Source organism: Alligator mississippiensis, chromosome 4 (genome assembly GCF_030867095.1).
Source record: "Alligator mississippiensis isolate rAllMis1 chromosome 4, rAllMis1, whole genome shotgun sequence".
Classification (NCBI taxonomy): domain Eukaryota; kingdom Metazoa; phylum Chordata; order Crocodylia; family Alligatoridae; genus Alligator; species Alligator mississippiensis.
In genome coordinates this window covers 6675876-6694031 of record NC_081827.1, presented here as the reverse complement: position 1 = coordinate 6694031, position 18156 = coordinate 6675876, and the positions used below count along the sequence as shown (strand labels likewise).

The 18156-nt window shown below is 44.3% G+C and overlaps 1 protein-coding gene across 5 annotated transcripts in view; it reads left to right on the top strand.

The window, feature by feature from the left end:
* LRGUK (leucine rich repeats and guanylate kinase domain containing) overlaps positions 1–18156 on the top strand; it is a 70818-nt gene that overhangs the window by 34064 nt on the left and 18598 nt on the right. For all 5 annotated transcript variants that reach the window (XR_009461480.1, XM_059725745.1, XM_059725744.1 and 2 more), the window contains 5 exons: positions 239–335; positions 1451–1564; positions 11754–11955; positions 13094–13207; positions 16188–16345. Coding sequence is in view for 4 of the 5 variants with exons in the window: in XM_059725745.1 (XP_059581728.1) it covers positions 239–335; positions 1451–1564; positions 11754–11955; positions 13094–13207; positions 16188–16345 (685 nt within the window). In the remaining variant the exon portion in view is untranslated. The remainder of the gene's footprint in view (positions 1–238; positions 336–1450; positions 1565–11753; positions 11956–13093; positions 13208–16187; positions 16346–18156) is intronic.

Here is an 18156-nt window from a genome sequence, read left to right as displayed (position 1 = left end):
TTTAGATTTATAGCTAAAATATAATGTTATATTAATACAGTTTTTTTTGTATTTATAGGTTAGTCTTTCAAATACGCAGCATTGGGGGTATGATTTGCACCTCTTTGTATTTCTCATATTTCTTCTCTCCTTTAAAATAAAATGATTTGTAGCATTCTTCCTTATTCTCCCTCCCACTATATAGCTGCTTCAATGATTGAAAACAAGTTATTTCGTTATTATCCTATATATCTTCCAGTCCCTGTCATACCACGAGGGCGCCCTATTTTGGAGAAGAAAACAGACTTGATTTCTACTTCGTTTCTCAGGAAGCATTTGATAAAATGGTGAACATGGTAAGCATTGGAGGAGTGTCTAACTAGGTTTGTTCCTGTGGCATCAGTAAGTCCATTGCTCTTTCCTTTAGAAAAAAAGCTTTTAAGGACCTAATTTCTGGGAGAAAAAAAAAGTGTGTGTACTGCTACGTAACCAACACGTATGAACAGTAACCGCAGCTGGTACGTGGATGTACAAATGGCTGTTTACACCGTCTCTTATCGTACTTACAGAAGTGCCGAGTACAACAGGCCGAATGCTCGGTTGGAATCTTACACTGTCTTGCAATTAAATTGTTGCTTATTTGCATATGCACATAGCCCATGTGGGTTAGGAGAACAGCGGTGCTGGAAGGCCCAAATGGCTTGTCATCTTTTTCAACAGCCCTGCTTGGGACCACAGGCTTTTAAAGGACAGGAAATTCACCCAGAAGGCATCTTCTCTGTCCCTTTTCCCTCTATGGGCAGAATCCCTTCAGCTACTGCTTCTAGTGCGCTTCTGGTCCTACAGTGCAGTTTTATCTTGAAACGCCCTGCTGCCGCTCATTATTTCTGTCCCCACAAGCAGGAAAGCCCAGAAATACTTAAGCCACCGAGTGTGCTTAGTAACTCCTCCTCAGTGTCAGATATTTACATTTCTTTGGGCACACGCTGTGGAGTACCAAAGTTTCATTACCCAAGTTTTAATGTTGAAATTTCCCTTTCAATTATACAGTCTCCTTCCAGGTGTGCTTTGTGTCTCCCTTCTCATCTTTAGTATCTTCTGTTTCATCCGATGCTGCACTATGGTTTGATGCAGTATCAAAGGAAGATGCCCCTTGCTTTAGATCTTGTGTTCTTTTCCCATGTGAATGAATAACCAATGAAAAGCTGGAACCTGTCAGCAGATTGTTTTACAGGAACTGATGTTTTATTATCCATGAACAAACCTGTACCCTTGGGCCCCTGCTCTTTGCTCTTCGCTGCAAATTTTGTGCTCTGTGGCCTCGTTATCACTGATGATTTAGGCATGGTACGGCCTTTTACTAATGGGAACTGAAGAAGTCTAGAATGATCATTTTTGCCATGCTACCATGTAGGACAGTTGTTATCACAGTCTTTCCGTTGTCATGATGCATTACTGTGTTTATTTTCAGGGGAAATTTATTGCAACCTATAAATATAGTGGCTATTACTATGGCCTAGGAAGAGAGACTGTAGAATCAATTGCCAGAGAGGGACTTGCAAGTTGTGTTCATTTGGAAATAGAGGTAAGTGTTATCTATTGCAAAATGTGGAACCTTGTCCAATATGAATCCTAATCAATCAGGTTTAGTTTTGCTATTTGTTCTTGATGTACATAATGCTTACTATGACCGACAAAGATACATAGATCAAGATTTACAAGTACTAATAGACAGATTCTTTCTGTCCCCATCAGAAGATATACCCCATCCTTGTGAGCTTTGCAAACAAATTTCCATTGATGGTAGTTTCTACAGATGTTCAAATTGTGATTGCATGTGCCACGTAGTTCCATAAAGTTTTTTGGGTTCAGCTCCTTTTTAATTGGGGCTACTACACGCCCATTTTTGGCTCTTCCTTATTCATAGATTCATAGATGTTAGGGTCGGAAGGGACCTCAATAGATCATCAAGTCCGACCCCCTGCATAAGCAGGAAAGAGTGCTGGGTCTAAATGACCCCAGCTAGATACTCATCTAACCTCCTCTTGAAGACCCCCAGGGTAGGGGAGAGCACCACCTCCCTTGGGAGCCCGTTCCAGACCTTGGCCACTCGAACTGTGAAGAAGTTCTTCCTAATGTCCAGTCTAAATCTGCTCTCTGCTAGCTTGTGGCCATTGTTTCTTGTAACCCCCGGGGGCGCCTTGGTGAATAAATCCTCACCTATTCCCTTCTGTGCCCCCGTGATGAACTTATAGGCAGCCACAAGGTCACCTCTCAACCTTCTCTTGCGGAGGCTGAAAAGGTCCAGTTTCTCTAGTCTCTCCTCGTAGGGCTTGGTCTGCAGGCCCTTGACCATACGAGTTGCCCTTCGCTGTACCCTCTCCAGGTTATCCGCATCCTTCTTGAAGTGTGGCGCCCAGAATTGCACGCAGTACTCCAACTGCGGTCTGACCAACGCCCTATAGAGGGGAAGTATCACCTCCCTGGACCTATTTGTCATGCATCTGCTGATGCACGATAAAGTGCCATTGGCTTTTCTGATGGCTTCGTCACACTGCCGGCTCATGTTCAACTTGGAGTCCACTAGGACTCCTAGATCCCTTTCCACCTCTGTGCCACCCAGCAGGTCATTCCCTAGGCTGTAGGTGTGCTGGACATTTTTCCTCCCTAGGTGCAGCACTTTGCATTTCTCCTTGTTGAACTGCATCCTGTTGTTTTCTGCCCACTTGTCCAGCCTATCCAGGTCTGCCTGCAGCTGTTCCCTGCCCTCCGGCGTGTCCACTTCTCCCCATAGCTTTGTGTCATCCACGAACTTGGACAGAGTACATTTCACTCCCACGTCCAAGTCGCTGATGAAGACATTAAAGAGTATCGGTCCAAGGACCGAACCCTGCGGGACCCCACTGCCCACACCCTTCCAGGTCGAGACCGACCCATCCACCACGACTCTTTGGGTGCGACACTCTAGCCAATTCGCCACCCACCGGACTGTGCAGTCATCCACATCACAGCCTCTTAATTTGTTCACCAGTATGGGGTGGGATACCGTATCGAAGGCCTTCCTGAAGTCCAGGTATACGACATCCACCCCTCCTCCTGTGTCCAGGCGTTTCGTAACCTGGTCATAGAAAGAGACTAGGTTGGTCAGGCACGATCTGCCCGCCACAAACTCGTGCTGGTTTCCCCTCAGCATAATTTGTCCTGCCGGGCTCTCACAAATGTGAGCCTTGATAATTTTTTCAAATACTTTACCAAGGATGGAGGTGAGACTGACCGGCCTATAGTTGCCCGGGTCCTCCTTCCTCCCCTTTTTGAAAATGGGGACCACGTTAGCCCTTTTCCAGTCCTCCGGGACTTGGCCCGTGCGCCACGAGCATTCGAATATTCCTGCCAGTGGCTCTGCAATGACGTCGGCCAGTGCCTTCAGCACCCTGGGATGGAGCCCATCCGGGCCTGCCGACTTAAAGGCATCCAGTTCTTCCAAGTGACTCTGCACCACCTCAGGATCTACGCGTGGAAGTCTGGCGCCTTGCTGCTGCCTCTCTACAACCCCAGTGAGAGACTTGTCGTGCCCCTCGCTTAGGAACACTGAGGCAAAGACCTCGTTGAGGAGTTCAGCCTTGTCCCCTCTATCTGTCACCAATTGCTTCTGCCCATTTAGCAGGGGTCCTATTCCTCCCTGGGCCTTCCTTTTACTCCCTATATATCTAAAAAACAATTTCTTGTTGTCCTTTACTTGGGTTGCCATCCTCAGCTCCATGGTAGCTTTGGCCCGCCTAACTGCCTCCCTACAAGCACGAGCAGAGGAGGTATATTCATCTTTAGTGATCTCACCCTGTTTCCACTTTTTATGTGCTCCCCTTTTGGCCCTTAGGCTGCCCTGGATTTCTCTGGTCAGCCATGGAAGCCTCCTGGCCCCTTTCCCTCTTTTGCCTCGCTCGGGGATCGTCTTGCTTTGTGCCCAAAGGATCGTTTCCTTTAGGCACAGCCACCCTTCTTGGGCACCCATCCCATCAAAACTCCTACTCTGCAGTGCTTCCTTGACTAATCGCCTGAGTGCAATGAAATCAGCTTTCCTAAAGTCTAGCACTTTCACCCTACTAGTTACCTTACCCACTCGCCGTCTTATGTTGAATTCTATCATAAGGTGATCACTGTCTCCCAGATAGCTACCGATCTGGAGGTCCCCTATCATGTTATCTCCCGTTGCCAATACCAGATCCAGTATGGCATTCCCCCTAGTGGGACCATACACCTCCTGTGTCAGGTGGAGGTCCTGTACACAAGTTAGAAACCTGCGTGAGCGATGGGACCTTGCTGTCTGCGTCTCCCAGCAGATGTCCGGGTAGTTTAGGTCCCCCATGACTACCGCCTCTTTAGCTTTTATGGTCTCCGAGAGTTGCCTCAGGAGCCCCGCATCTATTTCTTCCCCTTGGTGTGGGGGTCTGTAACAGACCCCTACCACCAAATCCCTTTCTCCTTGCCCCCCATGTAGCCTAACCCACAATCCTTCTACTTCCTCAGCCTCGGATTCTGTCTTGATGAGGGTTGATGTATATTGCTCACTGACATAAAGTGCAACCCCCCCCCCCCCTTTCTTCCCCGACCTGTCCTTTCTGTACAATCTATAGCCCTCAATATGTACCGCCCAGTCATGGGATGAATCCCACCAGGTCTCTGTTAGCCCCACTAAGTCATAGGTGTTTAGTGCAAGCAGGAGCGCTAGTTCATCCTGCTTGTTCCCCATGCTCCTAGCATTAGTATATAGGCACCTGAGCCCTGCGACTGGCGCCTTTGCTGCCCCCCTGCTCCCAGTCCCATGGGGCCCATTGTTTCTTACCTTCTTGTTCCTTACCTGTTCTGTTGTGCTGGCCTCCCCATGGCTTTCAGGTTCCCAATGTTCTCCTTCTTCAGGCTCCTTTGTAGAGGTCTCTTCCCGCTGGTGCCAAAATAAACTGTAACTCCTGGTAAATTGTACAGATTTGTGACAAGGAATGAAATAATTAACAACATTGACATCTAAATTATCCTCATTGTGGAGTCAGTATATAATACTGCACTGACATGCAAAAGCAGTTCATACCTCCCAGAGTAACTGGAGCATGTTCTTTGCAGACTGATGTAAGTATCTCCGCATGGGTTATACTCTGCTCACTGTAACAATTAAAGGGGATTATGAAAGTGGAAATTGTGCAGAATAAGACATGAAGCTTCATAGGATTTCACAGCACCTTGAATTTCTAAATGAGATGGGAGTCCCATTGTGGGAGACAGAGTATAGCCACTTACTGACACAAAATCCCCTTGAAGAGTTTACAGGCTTGATTGACTAGGTACACCAAGTCTCAGAGAGAAAACAGCCACAGAAAGTTCAAGTTATGTGACCAAGGTTATACAACAATTTAGTAGCACAGTCAGGAATATCCACTACTGATTCCCAGTCATTGACCTGTCCACTAAATTAGTAGTTCTCAATCTTTTCAGACTCAAGGCGCCCCCTTGAAAATGCCAGTTCTTAGCTTGCACTCATGTTTGGACTACAGAAACATAATAGAGCAAGTCTCCTATTGCAAAGAACAAAGAAAGACCACAACAAGGCAAATTATTTTGACTCTGTGGATTCCTTTTTGAAATTTCTAGGTTTATCCTGTAACTCATGTTTGTATGCATAACAGTGCTAACATTAGTTGGCACCTTGGGGCACTCTTGAAAGTATCTCAAAGCATGCCAGGGTGCCATAGTACCTTGGTTGAAAATCATTGCTTTAGACCATGCTGCCCTTTCCTCCAACTGAGATATCCTGTTGTTTGGCAGTGCAGTAGCCATGGGCCGTGAGTTGTACATTTACTGAAAGGGGGTTTGATCCCTTATGCACCAACCAGCTGTGTTGAAATGATCAGGACTGCTTATGAGCTAAGATACCATTGCACATAAGTACATCAGAAACTGGTCTGAGATTTCTTAACATAAGACAGACAGACATCAAATGAATGTGGATCAGTAAAACATGACTTTGAGTGACAATCAAATCATCACTAAGCAAATCAGAAAGCACTTTATCATACAGTTATTGAAGAGATTAATTGGGTGTGTTTTACCTTCTTGTATGTCTAGATATTTGGTATATACAGTAATGTATGTACATTATTCATTACTTATAAGGTTGCTCATCAGTGTCAATAAATTGTCTAGCCTCCCCAACACCAATTCCCTATCCCAACATACTTGAGGGCCAATGGTAGCCAAGCAAGTGCCTGGTACTGAACTGCTGTGCAATCTCATCCAAGTAACTTAATCTCTCTGTGGCTCTGTTCCCTTTCCCACCCTTTGTCTGTCTCGTTCATTAAACAGTGAATTATCTTCAGTTTCCGCTGATTTTTAGATAGCATCGTGTGTGCTTGCCTTCTTGCAGCCTAGAGCTTTGAGTTCACATACGAAGACAAAGAGACCATGACAGCGGAAATGTGTCTCAACGTTTGGCAGGCAAACGTCTTTGAGTTGATGTGAGATCTTTTATTAGACCAACTGAGTAGTTGGAAAATGTTATTTGCAAACTTTCAGGCACAAGCACCCTTCATCAGGCATAGGGAGTCTCTGCTCTTCTGAGATCTCCAAGGAATGTTTCACCAAGTAGGTGCTGTATTAAATGGTTTAGAAGTAAGAGCTCCATGGAATTATATTTACTATTAATATAGTAAATATATACTGACTGAGTATTATATATTAAATATATAGACTGAGTATTAGTGACAAGAGTATTGTGGGCAGCCAGTTAAGAAACCTCTCTAGTGCCAGACTTCAGTAATTGTGCAATAATTATGGAGCAGTCTAAATTGCTATGGATTTTGGCGACAAAAATACAGCAATGACTTATACACCCTCAGGTATCCCTCTGCAAGGCAGAACTTATTGGCATGTTTGCAGCACTATACTAACCTGGTTACACTACGTTCAGTTTGGGAGCTAGTGTGCATGGTATGCCTGTGGTGCATCTCAGCCCAGCGCTCCTCGCACCAGATAGACATATCCAGAAAATATTCTAGTCCATTATGTTCTGGTAAGCCTATAACAAAGTAATTTAACACTACTAAGAGAAATTTTTAATCATAGCCAATGAGCCAATGCTAAACATTCAGAGCCATTTAATTCCCTTTAATCTAGAGCACATTTCCTACTGCTAACTTTATACAAGTTTACTGGTCCCTTTGTAGTAAATTTCTAGTCAGGGAAGTTGCATTGCATTCTGGTACATAGGAGAAATATTGTAAAAGGACATCTAACACCATCAGCAGTAAGCTGTGAATCTTAAGTAGCAGTGTCCTAGGCATACCCCTGTATGGATCAGAGTCATAGAAAAATAGCAGGTTTTTCCAAGGAAAGTTGATAAGCTTTCTGTGTGGATACCTTGCCCAGATATTAGCTATTACCTTGCTCCAATAAAGCTATTACCTTGCTCCAATAAAGCTATTACCTTGCTCCAATAAAGAATGTGGAAACCTTGGAGCACATACAGTTATCAATGGCTGCACAAAAGGTACAGGCAAGAAGGTGGACGTACATTGTCCATGTTCTGAGAATGGTGGATAACAAGATCCCCCTTTTTGGACAACCCCAAGGCAAAGAGAAGAGAACTTGACCCAGAAAGATCCTCTAGCACATCAAGGACCAGAGCACCCACCTTACAAGTGAATGTGTTCAACACATTGAAAGGAGGAGTCAGGGCAGGATTGCTGAGCGCCGACTGACCTGATTTTTCAGGAACTGGGATCAGGTTTGGACTTTTCAGTCCTCCCCCTTCTCCCCTTGGCTGCTGGTGTCTGTAGTCGCACAGTTTGCACATATAGTTGTAGGTGCTGCAGATGCAAAGTAGGCAAGCAATTTATGTTTTGCGTCTGAAATGCAATTTATGGTTTGCATTTCAGATGCATCTTCAGTTTCTGACCCAGTTGGTCCCGCCATGGTCCGCTTGCCCACCCCTCATTTCAATGATGCCACATTTTTTTATACGAAACAAGTTTGTATACACCAAAGGCTCCTTCCATCTCTCCATTCCCCCCACAATTCTTGCTTTCCCTCTCTTTTGGGGACAGATGCAGATAGAGTAATGGCTAAGATGATTTGTGTTTTGTTAAGTTACCATATTTACTCAATTCTAAATCAAGGGTTTTCTCCCCGATCATCATGGGGAAAACAAAGCCTCATCTTAGAATAGGGTATCATAGCTGGGAGAAACAGCTGTGCAGGGAGCCCAGCTGGGGCAGGGACAGCATCAGCCGCTCTGCTTTTCCCCAGCCTCAGCTTTCCCCTGCGCCTGCCCCTGCTTTCTTCTCCTCCTCAACCCTGCTTTCTTCACTGTTTACCCCAACCTCTTCTTCCCCCCACCTCACCTGCCCCCTTGCTTCTGCTTTTCCCATTGCCTGCCTCCCTGCTCCTGTTTTCCAGCTGCAGCAGTGCGAAGACGCATTTAAGATGACCCACCAATAATTAGATTCTAGATATGGAAAATTATAAATTTGCTATAATTTTCCATGTCTAGAATCTAATTATTGTGAGGGGTCATCTTAAATTCAAAATAATCTTAAAATCGAGTAAATGTAGCAATTCTCTCTGTCTGAGAGGTAAGACATTTAGGGTGTTTCACCTTTTTAGAGCTGAGATGGAGCAGCGGATATTATGCTGCAAGGTATCCATGGCAGCTGTCAGCTATTTTTTTTTGTTTGTTTTTTTAATCTGTAGACATTTAGGGCATTTTCTGTCCTGTCAAAGGACCATGTTAGGGAAGACCTGCTTGGAGTGCCCTGCAGCCCAATAACTTTCCTTAGAGCAGCTCATGGAAAGGGCTGTCTGCTTTGGGCATGCTTATGGTTGTATGCCCAGTATTTATTAAGGGCAGCTGTGTCGCACCCTTTTTGGGTGCATCATGCGTAGAGTGGGGGTTTTGTGCCTCTTTGCAACCTTTCCATGTCCTTTGGTGTGGACATGTACATTCAGACTTGGTAAAAATTAATGGGAGTATTAACTGGGGGCCAGGGGCTCTGGCTAAACGTTCAAAACCCTTTGAGTCCCGTTCCCCCACTTCCACTGGTCACCAAAATCAATACGGCTCTGCTAGTTGATGCGTACAATGCTCCTGCAATGCTGGAATTGAATGGATATGGTGCTCAAAGTTATTGCTTTTACATCCAGGATGGACAAAGAGATAAACAGGGAAGTTGCCACCGAATTGAGTGTAGGAGTTTGCTTTGCTCCACTACTTATTGCTTTTCTCATGAGTTAAATCTCATCTTCTTGTATTATAAAACTGCTTTGCGGCAACCCATTTAAAGCAGCCATTGAGCTGGTGCTTTATCATAATTATTATTAAATAAATGTGCCATCTGTTCTACCTGTAACTTACATTTTAATAAGGAGAGAATTGTAAATAACTTGCTACTAATCCCTTCGCTCTACAAAGAGGGACCAAACTGCTTCCTGGTTTCAGATGGTCTGAAATGATCCGAATTTTTAAATTGTTGTTTCTATTGTATCTATTTCCATGCCCCTCTCCCCTGCAGCCATGCTTCTTTTATATCTCTGGGTTGTAACTAAAGAGCACCTCAACATTTTGGGGGTAAGGGAGTTACTTTTTAGCATTCTGTCTGAATTCTAACTTGGGTAATTATGTTCTGTTTCCCTAAATGCCTCCCATATTTCCCTTTGGTTTCTTTCTCACTTCTTTTCCAGATGTAATTTAGCCATTCTCATATGCCACCCAAGAGATGGGTGATTTGACTGGTGAACTGGTCAGTGTAGGTAGTTTGGAGGATCGGACATTCGCTCTAGTGATTGCTAGTATAAACCCAAAGGTTGTGTTGGGCAGCCTAGAGGGAGCAGCCCACATGAAACCTGGAGCAGGGGGGCTGCAGCCTGCAGTCCCGTGTGCAGAATTTGACCCAAAGCACATCTGTAATCGGATTTTTGCTGGATTCTTCAGGATCCTCTAAAAATGTTGCGGGCTGTTTTATACTGTTCAGATATGTGACCTCAAAGAGGACTGGCTTAGTGAAGGTTCACCCTCTAAGCACTGAGTTGTGCCGCTTGGCATCAGTTAAAAAACCATCCTGATTGAGAAGAAAGCTCTGATCTTATTCTTGGTAGAAATCCGAGGGCCAGAATAAGTGGTGATGTAAACCAGGGCTGTGTAAGTGGCAGCCTGCAGGTGCATGCGACCCCTGAGGGATTAACTTCTAGCCCTGGTGCTCCCAGTCCAGGTGCCACTTCCTCCTTTGCTCTCCTCTCTGCTACTGATGGAGACCCTTGACTCCCTCTCCCTCCTCCAGCTTCTGCCCTGGGGGTGGACCAGTGTGGCCTGCAGGGCTGAAGGAGCCCATGGCTGGGGACTGTGGGGTACCTGGGGACCCTGCGCGGCACAGAGGCACTAGTGTGGTGCAGCAGGTGTTGCAGACTGCATAACAATGAAATGGGTTGTCATGTCCACGCAGCACAGTGGGGCCCACGTGATGCAGCTGCAGGGCCTTGAGGCCCACACAACATGTGGCCTGTGGGGTGGGCAGCCCAGTGCAATGTGTGCCTTGGGGGCCTGCAGCCCTGGCCCCTCAAAGGTTGCATGGCTCTGCTTTAAATGACTACTGAGTTGGACCAGGAGGCTTGCCTGAGAGTTGTACTCATGTAATGATAACCATTATAACAATATCTCAGTAGCATAGCTACGGCAAGGCAAGCAGAGCACCTGCCCTGGCGATGACTGCGAGGGGCACTCGGACCCCCGTTCCCCCTCTGCCGTAGGAGCTGGGCAGGGCAGTGCCACACCAAGCAGTGTACCTGGGTGTGGGGGACAAGTGGAGCAAGTGGAATGGTGCTCCTCCACCCCTCTCCAGTCTTTGTCAGAGCAGGTAGAGCCCTGCACCAAATATATATGGAGCGGGGCACCAGGGTCCGCTCTCAGGGAGCCTGGCCACGGCACATGGCTGCTGCCACTGATGTGGAGCTGATGCTACAGCAGTGGCAGCAGTAGCCCAGGAAGGTAAGCCTTCCCTTTTCCTCACCCACCCGTGTCCCTTCCTTCCCCTGGTCTACAGTGGTCAGCATACCCTTGCACCACCCGACTCTGACCCATAAGCTCATGATGCTTCTGCAGTCCCTAGCTGTTAGGTAGCAGTTTTCATCAGTAGATCTTAAAGTGCTTTAGAGAACAGATCAAAACTCGTGGAAGAGGTGTGATGTCTTTTATTAGACCAACTAGATATTTGCAAGCAAATTATTTTATTTATTTGCAAGCTTTTGGATACACTCTCCCTTCCTCAGGCATAGGAGAGAGCAGAGATTGTAAAAATTCTCCTAAGTAGAAATGAAAATTCATATTTCACAAGAGAGCTGAAGGTGCGGTAAAGTCTCCTGTTTGGAATAGTTCGTTTTGCCCAGGTTAGGCCCAGAGAAAGGTTGAAAAAGTCTTTTTACCTTGAAGTTGTCTGGTGGCAAGCAGGATGTAGAAGTATATTTCCTCCAAGTTATGATGTTTCGTATTTCACAGAAGAGTGGAAAGATGCAAAGCTCTTCTGGGCAGGAGTTTCTTTTGGTGGTGACCAGTATGGCTACAACCTGGATACCTTACAAAAGAGACAAACTTGGTCCCATCTCTTTAAAATTGTGGAATACCTTTCCAACCTTACTGTAAGTGAAGGTTTGTTATAAAGACAGGGACAACATGAACCCAGCACTGATAGGCACCAAGTTTTAGAAGTAAAACGACGAGTGCTTTCTTTTTGTTCTTTAAGGCTGTGCGAAGCTTGAAAAATTCCTACTTTCAACCACGATATATCCTGCTCGTACCAATGAATAAAGAGAGATACGAGGGACATCTGCGGAGGAAGGGGATATTCAGCCGGCCAGAGATTGAGGAGGCCATCACCAGAGTGGACATGTATATCAAAATAAATCAGGATTCTCCAGGATATTTTGATGCAATAATTGACACGGGTGAGTCCGGTTGGCCTGTGCCACAAATCTGATTGCCATCCCAGCGTGAGGACAATGGAAGCAATAAAACTGCCTGGCAGACAAAGCTGTCTGTAAAGCAAAAAAAAAAAAGAGGAGAAAAATTGTTGTTAAGCGCAGCAGGATTGAATACACCAAAGCTAAACACAGCAACTCAGCTACTTTTTATCCTGGGGTCAAAAAGAGTTGCAGGTCCCTCTCTTTGTCACCTCAGTATTAACTGTACTGTGTGCTAACTACATCCTAAATCCATCCAGACACTGAACCTGGTGCAGAAATCAGCAGTACAGTAGCTAAACTAAATAATGTGCCATCTGAGGCTATGATGTTGCTATTCCGTGTTTTGCCCTAACTTCTGTATTGGTTTCTGAACTTAGCTGAGAGCAGTGGGTGGGTTTTTTTTGCCTGATAGGCTCTGAAAGTGTCAGCTCTTTATCCTTATTTCATACTGGTACCGTTTGAGGTCAACAGGTACAGATGAGGCAAGGATGCTGCTGCAAAGATATTCTTTGTGATGGTTCTTCTGCTTCATAACTTTCTCAGCGTCTCGGTCTAAAATAATTGAATCTGTTGATCTCCAGGGCATTCTGTGATGCCAATGTTTTCTCCAGGATGTTTAGGGAGTGAGGGAAAATTATGAGGAAGGGCTTTAGGACAGAGATTTTTTTCTAGATTACTTTTTTGCATGGCCATTGTTTGGGGAGGTTTTGAGGTTTAGATTAAATGGATGGTCTTGTTAAATGTTAGTGCTTATTTTTTAATTATTGTCAAGGACACATGGAGCTTACTTCTTAGTGTAATTCCTAAGAAATAAAGTTTGAGAAGGGGAGCATTTAGGAAGAATATAAGAATTTAAACTACAGGCTGAATTTTGGGAAAGGCTTTTATTCACAGGTATGTTCGGCTGTAGTTTAGTCTCCCAAGAGAAGCAAGGGAAGTCTTGTCACATGGGGACAAGATTTTTGGAGATATATTTATTAGAGAACATACGGCACAGGGTAGGCTCCAAATGGCCTCTCTGATTCTGTAACTTTAGAGGGTGCACAATGGTTATCCTCTTAGGTATCCTTTTCTTCCCTCCTTGAAATGCTAATTTATTTATTCATTTACTTTTTTGCAGATGATCTTGACGAGGCATACACAAAACTGAGCCTCATTATAAAGGAGTATCTAGGTTTGGAACAACCTTCGTTCTGTGATGGCAATCTGTACTTGGACAGCAAACCCATAAGAGGTACAGTACGTGAAGTTTCAGAGCTGACACCCGTTCATTTCTAGAGTTAATAATGGCTGGGGAGGGCTCTGTCTGGGAGAGAAGAAGCATTAGGATTGCTAGTCTGAAGCTTTACATGGTTCCTTGGCTGCCCTTTTCCTGGGGTTACGAACCTCAGCAGAACCCCGTAGTGGAGATATGCCATATGGCCACAGAAGTGGGGTTTGTCCTTCCTTTGTTACACTGCCTCCCCAAATGAAAGAAGCTAGTCGATAGAAGCCTTTTCTGTCAGCATGACTGCACCCATGGCATTGATTTTTCTGGTGGAACTGCATTGGCTAGGGGTGTGAAAAGGTCGCATCCACTTGCTGATGGCTGTGCCGGCAAAACTTTGCCCAAATCCATGACAGTCCTCTTTCTGATTGCTTTTTATGGAAGATCACTCAGGAGAATGATGCTTGGGAGGAATACACTGTTTAACCTGATGAAGAGTCAGGTTATAGATTCATACGTGTTAGGGTTGGAAGGGACCTGAGAAGCTCCACATGTCATGAATGTCAGCAAATTGTTGGATTTCTTTCCCCCTTCTCTTCCCACCATTTGTTTTTGATTTCTCGAATCTTCTTCTAGGCTTCAGTTTCTGATATAAAGCATCTGAAGTTCCTTCTAGGGACTACCTTAATATTCCTTAACATTTTGGAGTTCTGTCAATTATGTGGTTCATTGCTGGCTCCAGAAACTTCATTAGCCTGGGTTTTGGCAGTTCTGCTATCTATAAAGTAACTTTCAAATTTACTACATGCCATTAAATTCATTTAGAGCTTCATTTATAGGTGTTTAAATAAATTTAACTATCCTATTTCCAGAGAGTCTCTCTCATCTTATGGACTGCGTGAAATAATTTATTTTAAAAAACTTGCCTCAAGGTTGACTTTAATATGGACATTTTGAGTAAGATAGTAGCAGGGGAAGATTGGTTGTGTGATATTATGATAGGCTGTTAATTCTTTTTTTAATGAACTGCTGTGCAAGATCTTTTTGTTCACGTAGAGAGTAAAGACACTGAGAGAAAATAGATAAGCTCCTCTTTTTAAAAACTTTTTATAAAAGAAATATAATGCATTATTATAAACTGATGTTAATGCCTTGCACTTGCATAGCAGCTTTCATCCCAGGTTCTCTGTGTTTTACAACTGTTAATTAAGTCTTGCAAGACTTCTGTGAAGTACATATTACTATCCACATTTTATAGATAGGGAGATGGAGAGTAGTGTAAAACGTTAGGGTTATCTGCGATGCTGAGCACCCATAACTCTCAGGGAAATTGAGGGAGAATCGTAAGTATTCAGCATCTCTGAGAATGAGGCTCGGTGTCTCAAAGTGAATGATATGCAGCACCTGGAATAGCGTCCTAAGAGGCTTAACTTTCACCTCTTCACTTCTCATCATTAAACATTGTAGCATCTACAAATTGGTGGCATATCATGGCTAGGGTGATGCTATACTTATCTGAAGGAGTTGCCTCAATACTGGAAACCTCAAAGCAAAAGCCTGGAGGTGGTTGCTTCAGGGCAGCAGCACGCAAATGAACAGCTGTCCTGGGAATAATCTACCACGTCCCAGGAGTAAAATGTCACGGGGCAGTCGCTTACATTCAGTTAAGAGTTGCATCATGTGATTGGACCTTTTTTTCTTCATTGTTTTCCTGGAATATACTGTTCACATACCCATGGCCAAAGGTGCATTTGAGGCAGGTACCTATTCAAAATTTGAATATGTTGAAGATTGCATATATTTGCCTCCCTTTCCTCCACCTGTCAAGTGTTACTTGTCTTTTACATTGTAAGTTCTTTCAGAGATCTGTCTTTCTCTATAGCACCTTGCAGATTGGGGTCCTTCTTCTGGTTGGGCTTTCTGCCTGCTACCTTAATATAGCTATTCGTAAGAGCTGTCTTTGTAGTCTAAGTTGTTATTTGCAGATAACTTTTGGGCTAGGCCGAGTCTCAACCTCCCTGATCTTGACAACCTGCAGACCAGGAGAAGGTGCAAACACTCAGATTCATCCTCATCACTGACTAGTGCTGCACAAAAATTCAGGTGCAGATTCTATTTGCAGAAGCAAAAGCACTACCTCCTAATTCCCCACTGGATTTTATCAAATGTAAGGTGTTACAATAGTCTAAATAATTTAATGGTAGCAGTATTCAATAGCTGACTACCTGAACAAAGTAACACACATGCATCCTATTTATTACTCAACCTAATGATCGCATTAGATGGAAAGAATGATCTCAGAAAAAAGGCGAAGGACAGAAACTAGAATGCAGGTAGATGAACATTTTTCACAGAAAAAATACCCCTTTTCTGACCTTACAGTCCTCATGCTCAAGAGAAATATTCAGAGCAACTTCAAAAGATGGGGAACAAAAAATCATTAGCTTACTGGATACAAAAAAACCCAGAGACTTAACACAGACTTTGACTCCATGGCCCATTATAATTTACCTGATCTCTGCTTATTTCTTTGCACTCCACAAGTGATAACATCCCTCTCGAATGGCTGCTCTTCCAATTGTTAGGTTATCCTTTCTACCACATTTCTCTTGTCTGTTAGCGACCTGATAATGTCTCTCATATCCTGCTTCCGTTTACATGTGAGGTTTTTCACAGGCCTTTGTTCTGTCTGCTATATAGCTGATGCTGCGTTTGCTTTTTTTCTCAGAGAGACGAGGAAGGGTATGTGGTACCCAAAAGCTTGTCTGTGTTCCTTCCAACTGTACAGTTGGTCCAATAAGAGAGAGCAGCTACAAAAAAATACTCGCCTCTCATATTTTTATCATCTAGATTTTCATTCTGAAAAAAAAGCCTAGCACAGCTCCGATAGCAGCTGTGACTTCCAGCTTGTGGTAAATGGTGTTTATGGGAAGGGGTCTTATGTGTGCATGATAATACCTATGGGAAGGGCTCTTATGTGTGCATGATAATACCTGTTCCCTGCTAGGTGCTAGAACACCGTCCACTGGAGATCACCGAACACCAACTGGTGGAGAAACTACTAGACTAGCTCATCCTTCTGCCCCAGGTGAATTCTTGAGCTCCTCGGCCAGAAACTATGCTGCTAGGATCTCAGTTCACCTCTCCACACAGAAAACGCCAGTGGTAAGGGAAAAATGTCAACCTATGCATTATCAAGCGCTAAGCTATAGACCAAATTGGCACGCTTCCTCCCAGATCATTTTTATTGCCGTTCCTCAACTCCTTTGTCAATATTTTTCCAGCAGCAAGTTGTCCAGAATCAAGATAACAAAGGCATGTTAAAGAAAATGGGCTGAGCACTATCAGCTGAAAGAAATGAATGGGGTAGAGAGCAGATGGCCTGACTGAGTCAGACAGCCTGTGCTCTTTCAAGAATGAACAGGAATCATCTTTTTCAGCTTAAAAAATGGATGAGTTTCAATGAGGGGCAAAGGAGCTGCCTGCATGACAAACTTACCATGTCTGGCAGCAGGTCCCTCAAAGACACCATGCTGCTTCTTACCCAGAAATAGTGCAGTTGTGTCTGTGTGGCACTGGTTGGACTAATCACTACTGCCAAGTGACACTGCCAGGTAGCCCAGCCAGTGCTGGACAGACATGGCTGTGCTGCTTCTGGTTCAGGAGGCAGCCCACGCACAGCGGCACAGCTTGCTGGAGGGTGCTGCTGTTGGGCATAATCTGTCGGATAAACCCGGCTTATCAGGAGCTACTTATGAGTGGGATCCTCCTTCCATTGAAGTCAGTGGCAAAACAGGCCATAGCAGAAGCCCTCGCAGCGCGGCCCTGTCATATTCAAACGAATCTGCGAATTCTGCTAACTACCTTGTCACAAGAAGACAAGAAAGGAAAGGAAAGGAAGTGGCAACGCACTTCAACTGCAGTGGTTGGGAACTGATGCTGATTAATTTCAGGATTACATCTAGGCACATTTCTCTGCTACTGTTGGGGTCCCCCCCCTCCTGCTTTTCAATCTGTACATTCACCAACATCCTTCAACTCCAAATAGTCTTGTGCAACTGTGGCTCTGTCTTTTTTTTTTTTTAGTTTGTTCTCCAAAAGCAGATATTCATTTGTTCTTCCTGCAGACCATGATGGGGTTGGTGTTAGGAAGCAGATATGTCTAATGCTCCGGTTTAATGATAATGGCAAGGGAGAATAAAAAAAAAGAACGGAAGCTTTAAAAGACGTTCCATTCGGTTATGATGTCATAATGATGAATGATGGCTGGGCAGGCATGGCTTGCTGTACAGTGTTGTCACTACCTCTGTATTTATAGCCACCTGCCTCTGCCTCCATCTCAGGATGGAGCTGAGAAGCAGAAAACCACATGGGTATCAAAGCTTAAAAGGTTTAGCAGTAAGAAAGATGCAACTGTAAAATGCACTACACGGATAGGGAGCCCTCCATCTTCAAAAACACACTCCTTCCTCTCCAGCCATGTATAATTAACTAAGTGTCAAGGATGTCATTCTTTTTAGAGTTTTTTTCACCAAAACGTATCTTACCTTGAGGTGAGGGAGAAGCCAGTGTTTCTCTCACCTCAGGGGCTCTCTGCCATCCCCCATATCACAGCGATTTATTTTCTTTTCTCTTTACTTCATCTTTTTTTTTGACAGTTTACGTTTTGTCAAGCCAGAGAAAAAGTGTTTTACAATGAAAGTGGCTATAATTTAACCTGGTCTCAAGTTACTCGGTGGTTGAAAGGCTCTCTTCCATATTAGTTTCCTTGTCTGATGTCTCTTTCCTTGTCTAATGTCTTTTTGGTTATTTACTACCCTAAGTGCCCAACATATTTTTTCATGTGTATGATGAAGTCCTGGGGCACCAGCTGGAGTGTCAATCTATAAATACTTCAAGGTGAAGCACAAACGCATCTCTGATCATTTTTAATATTAAGGGTATAAATCTCTATATGATTTTGAAATAATGTTCTC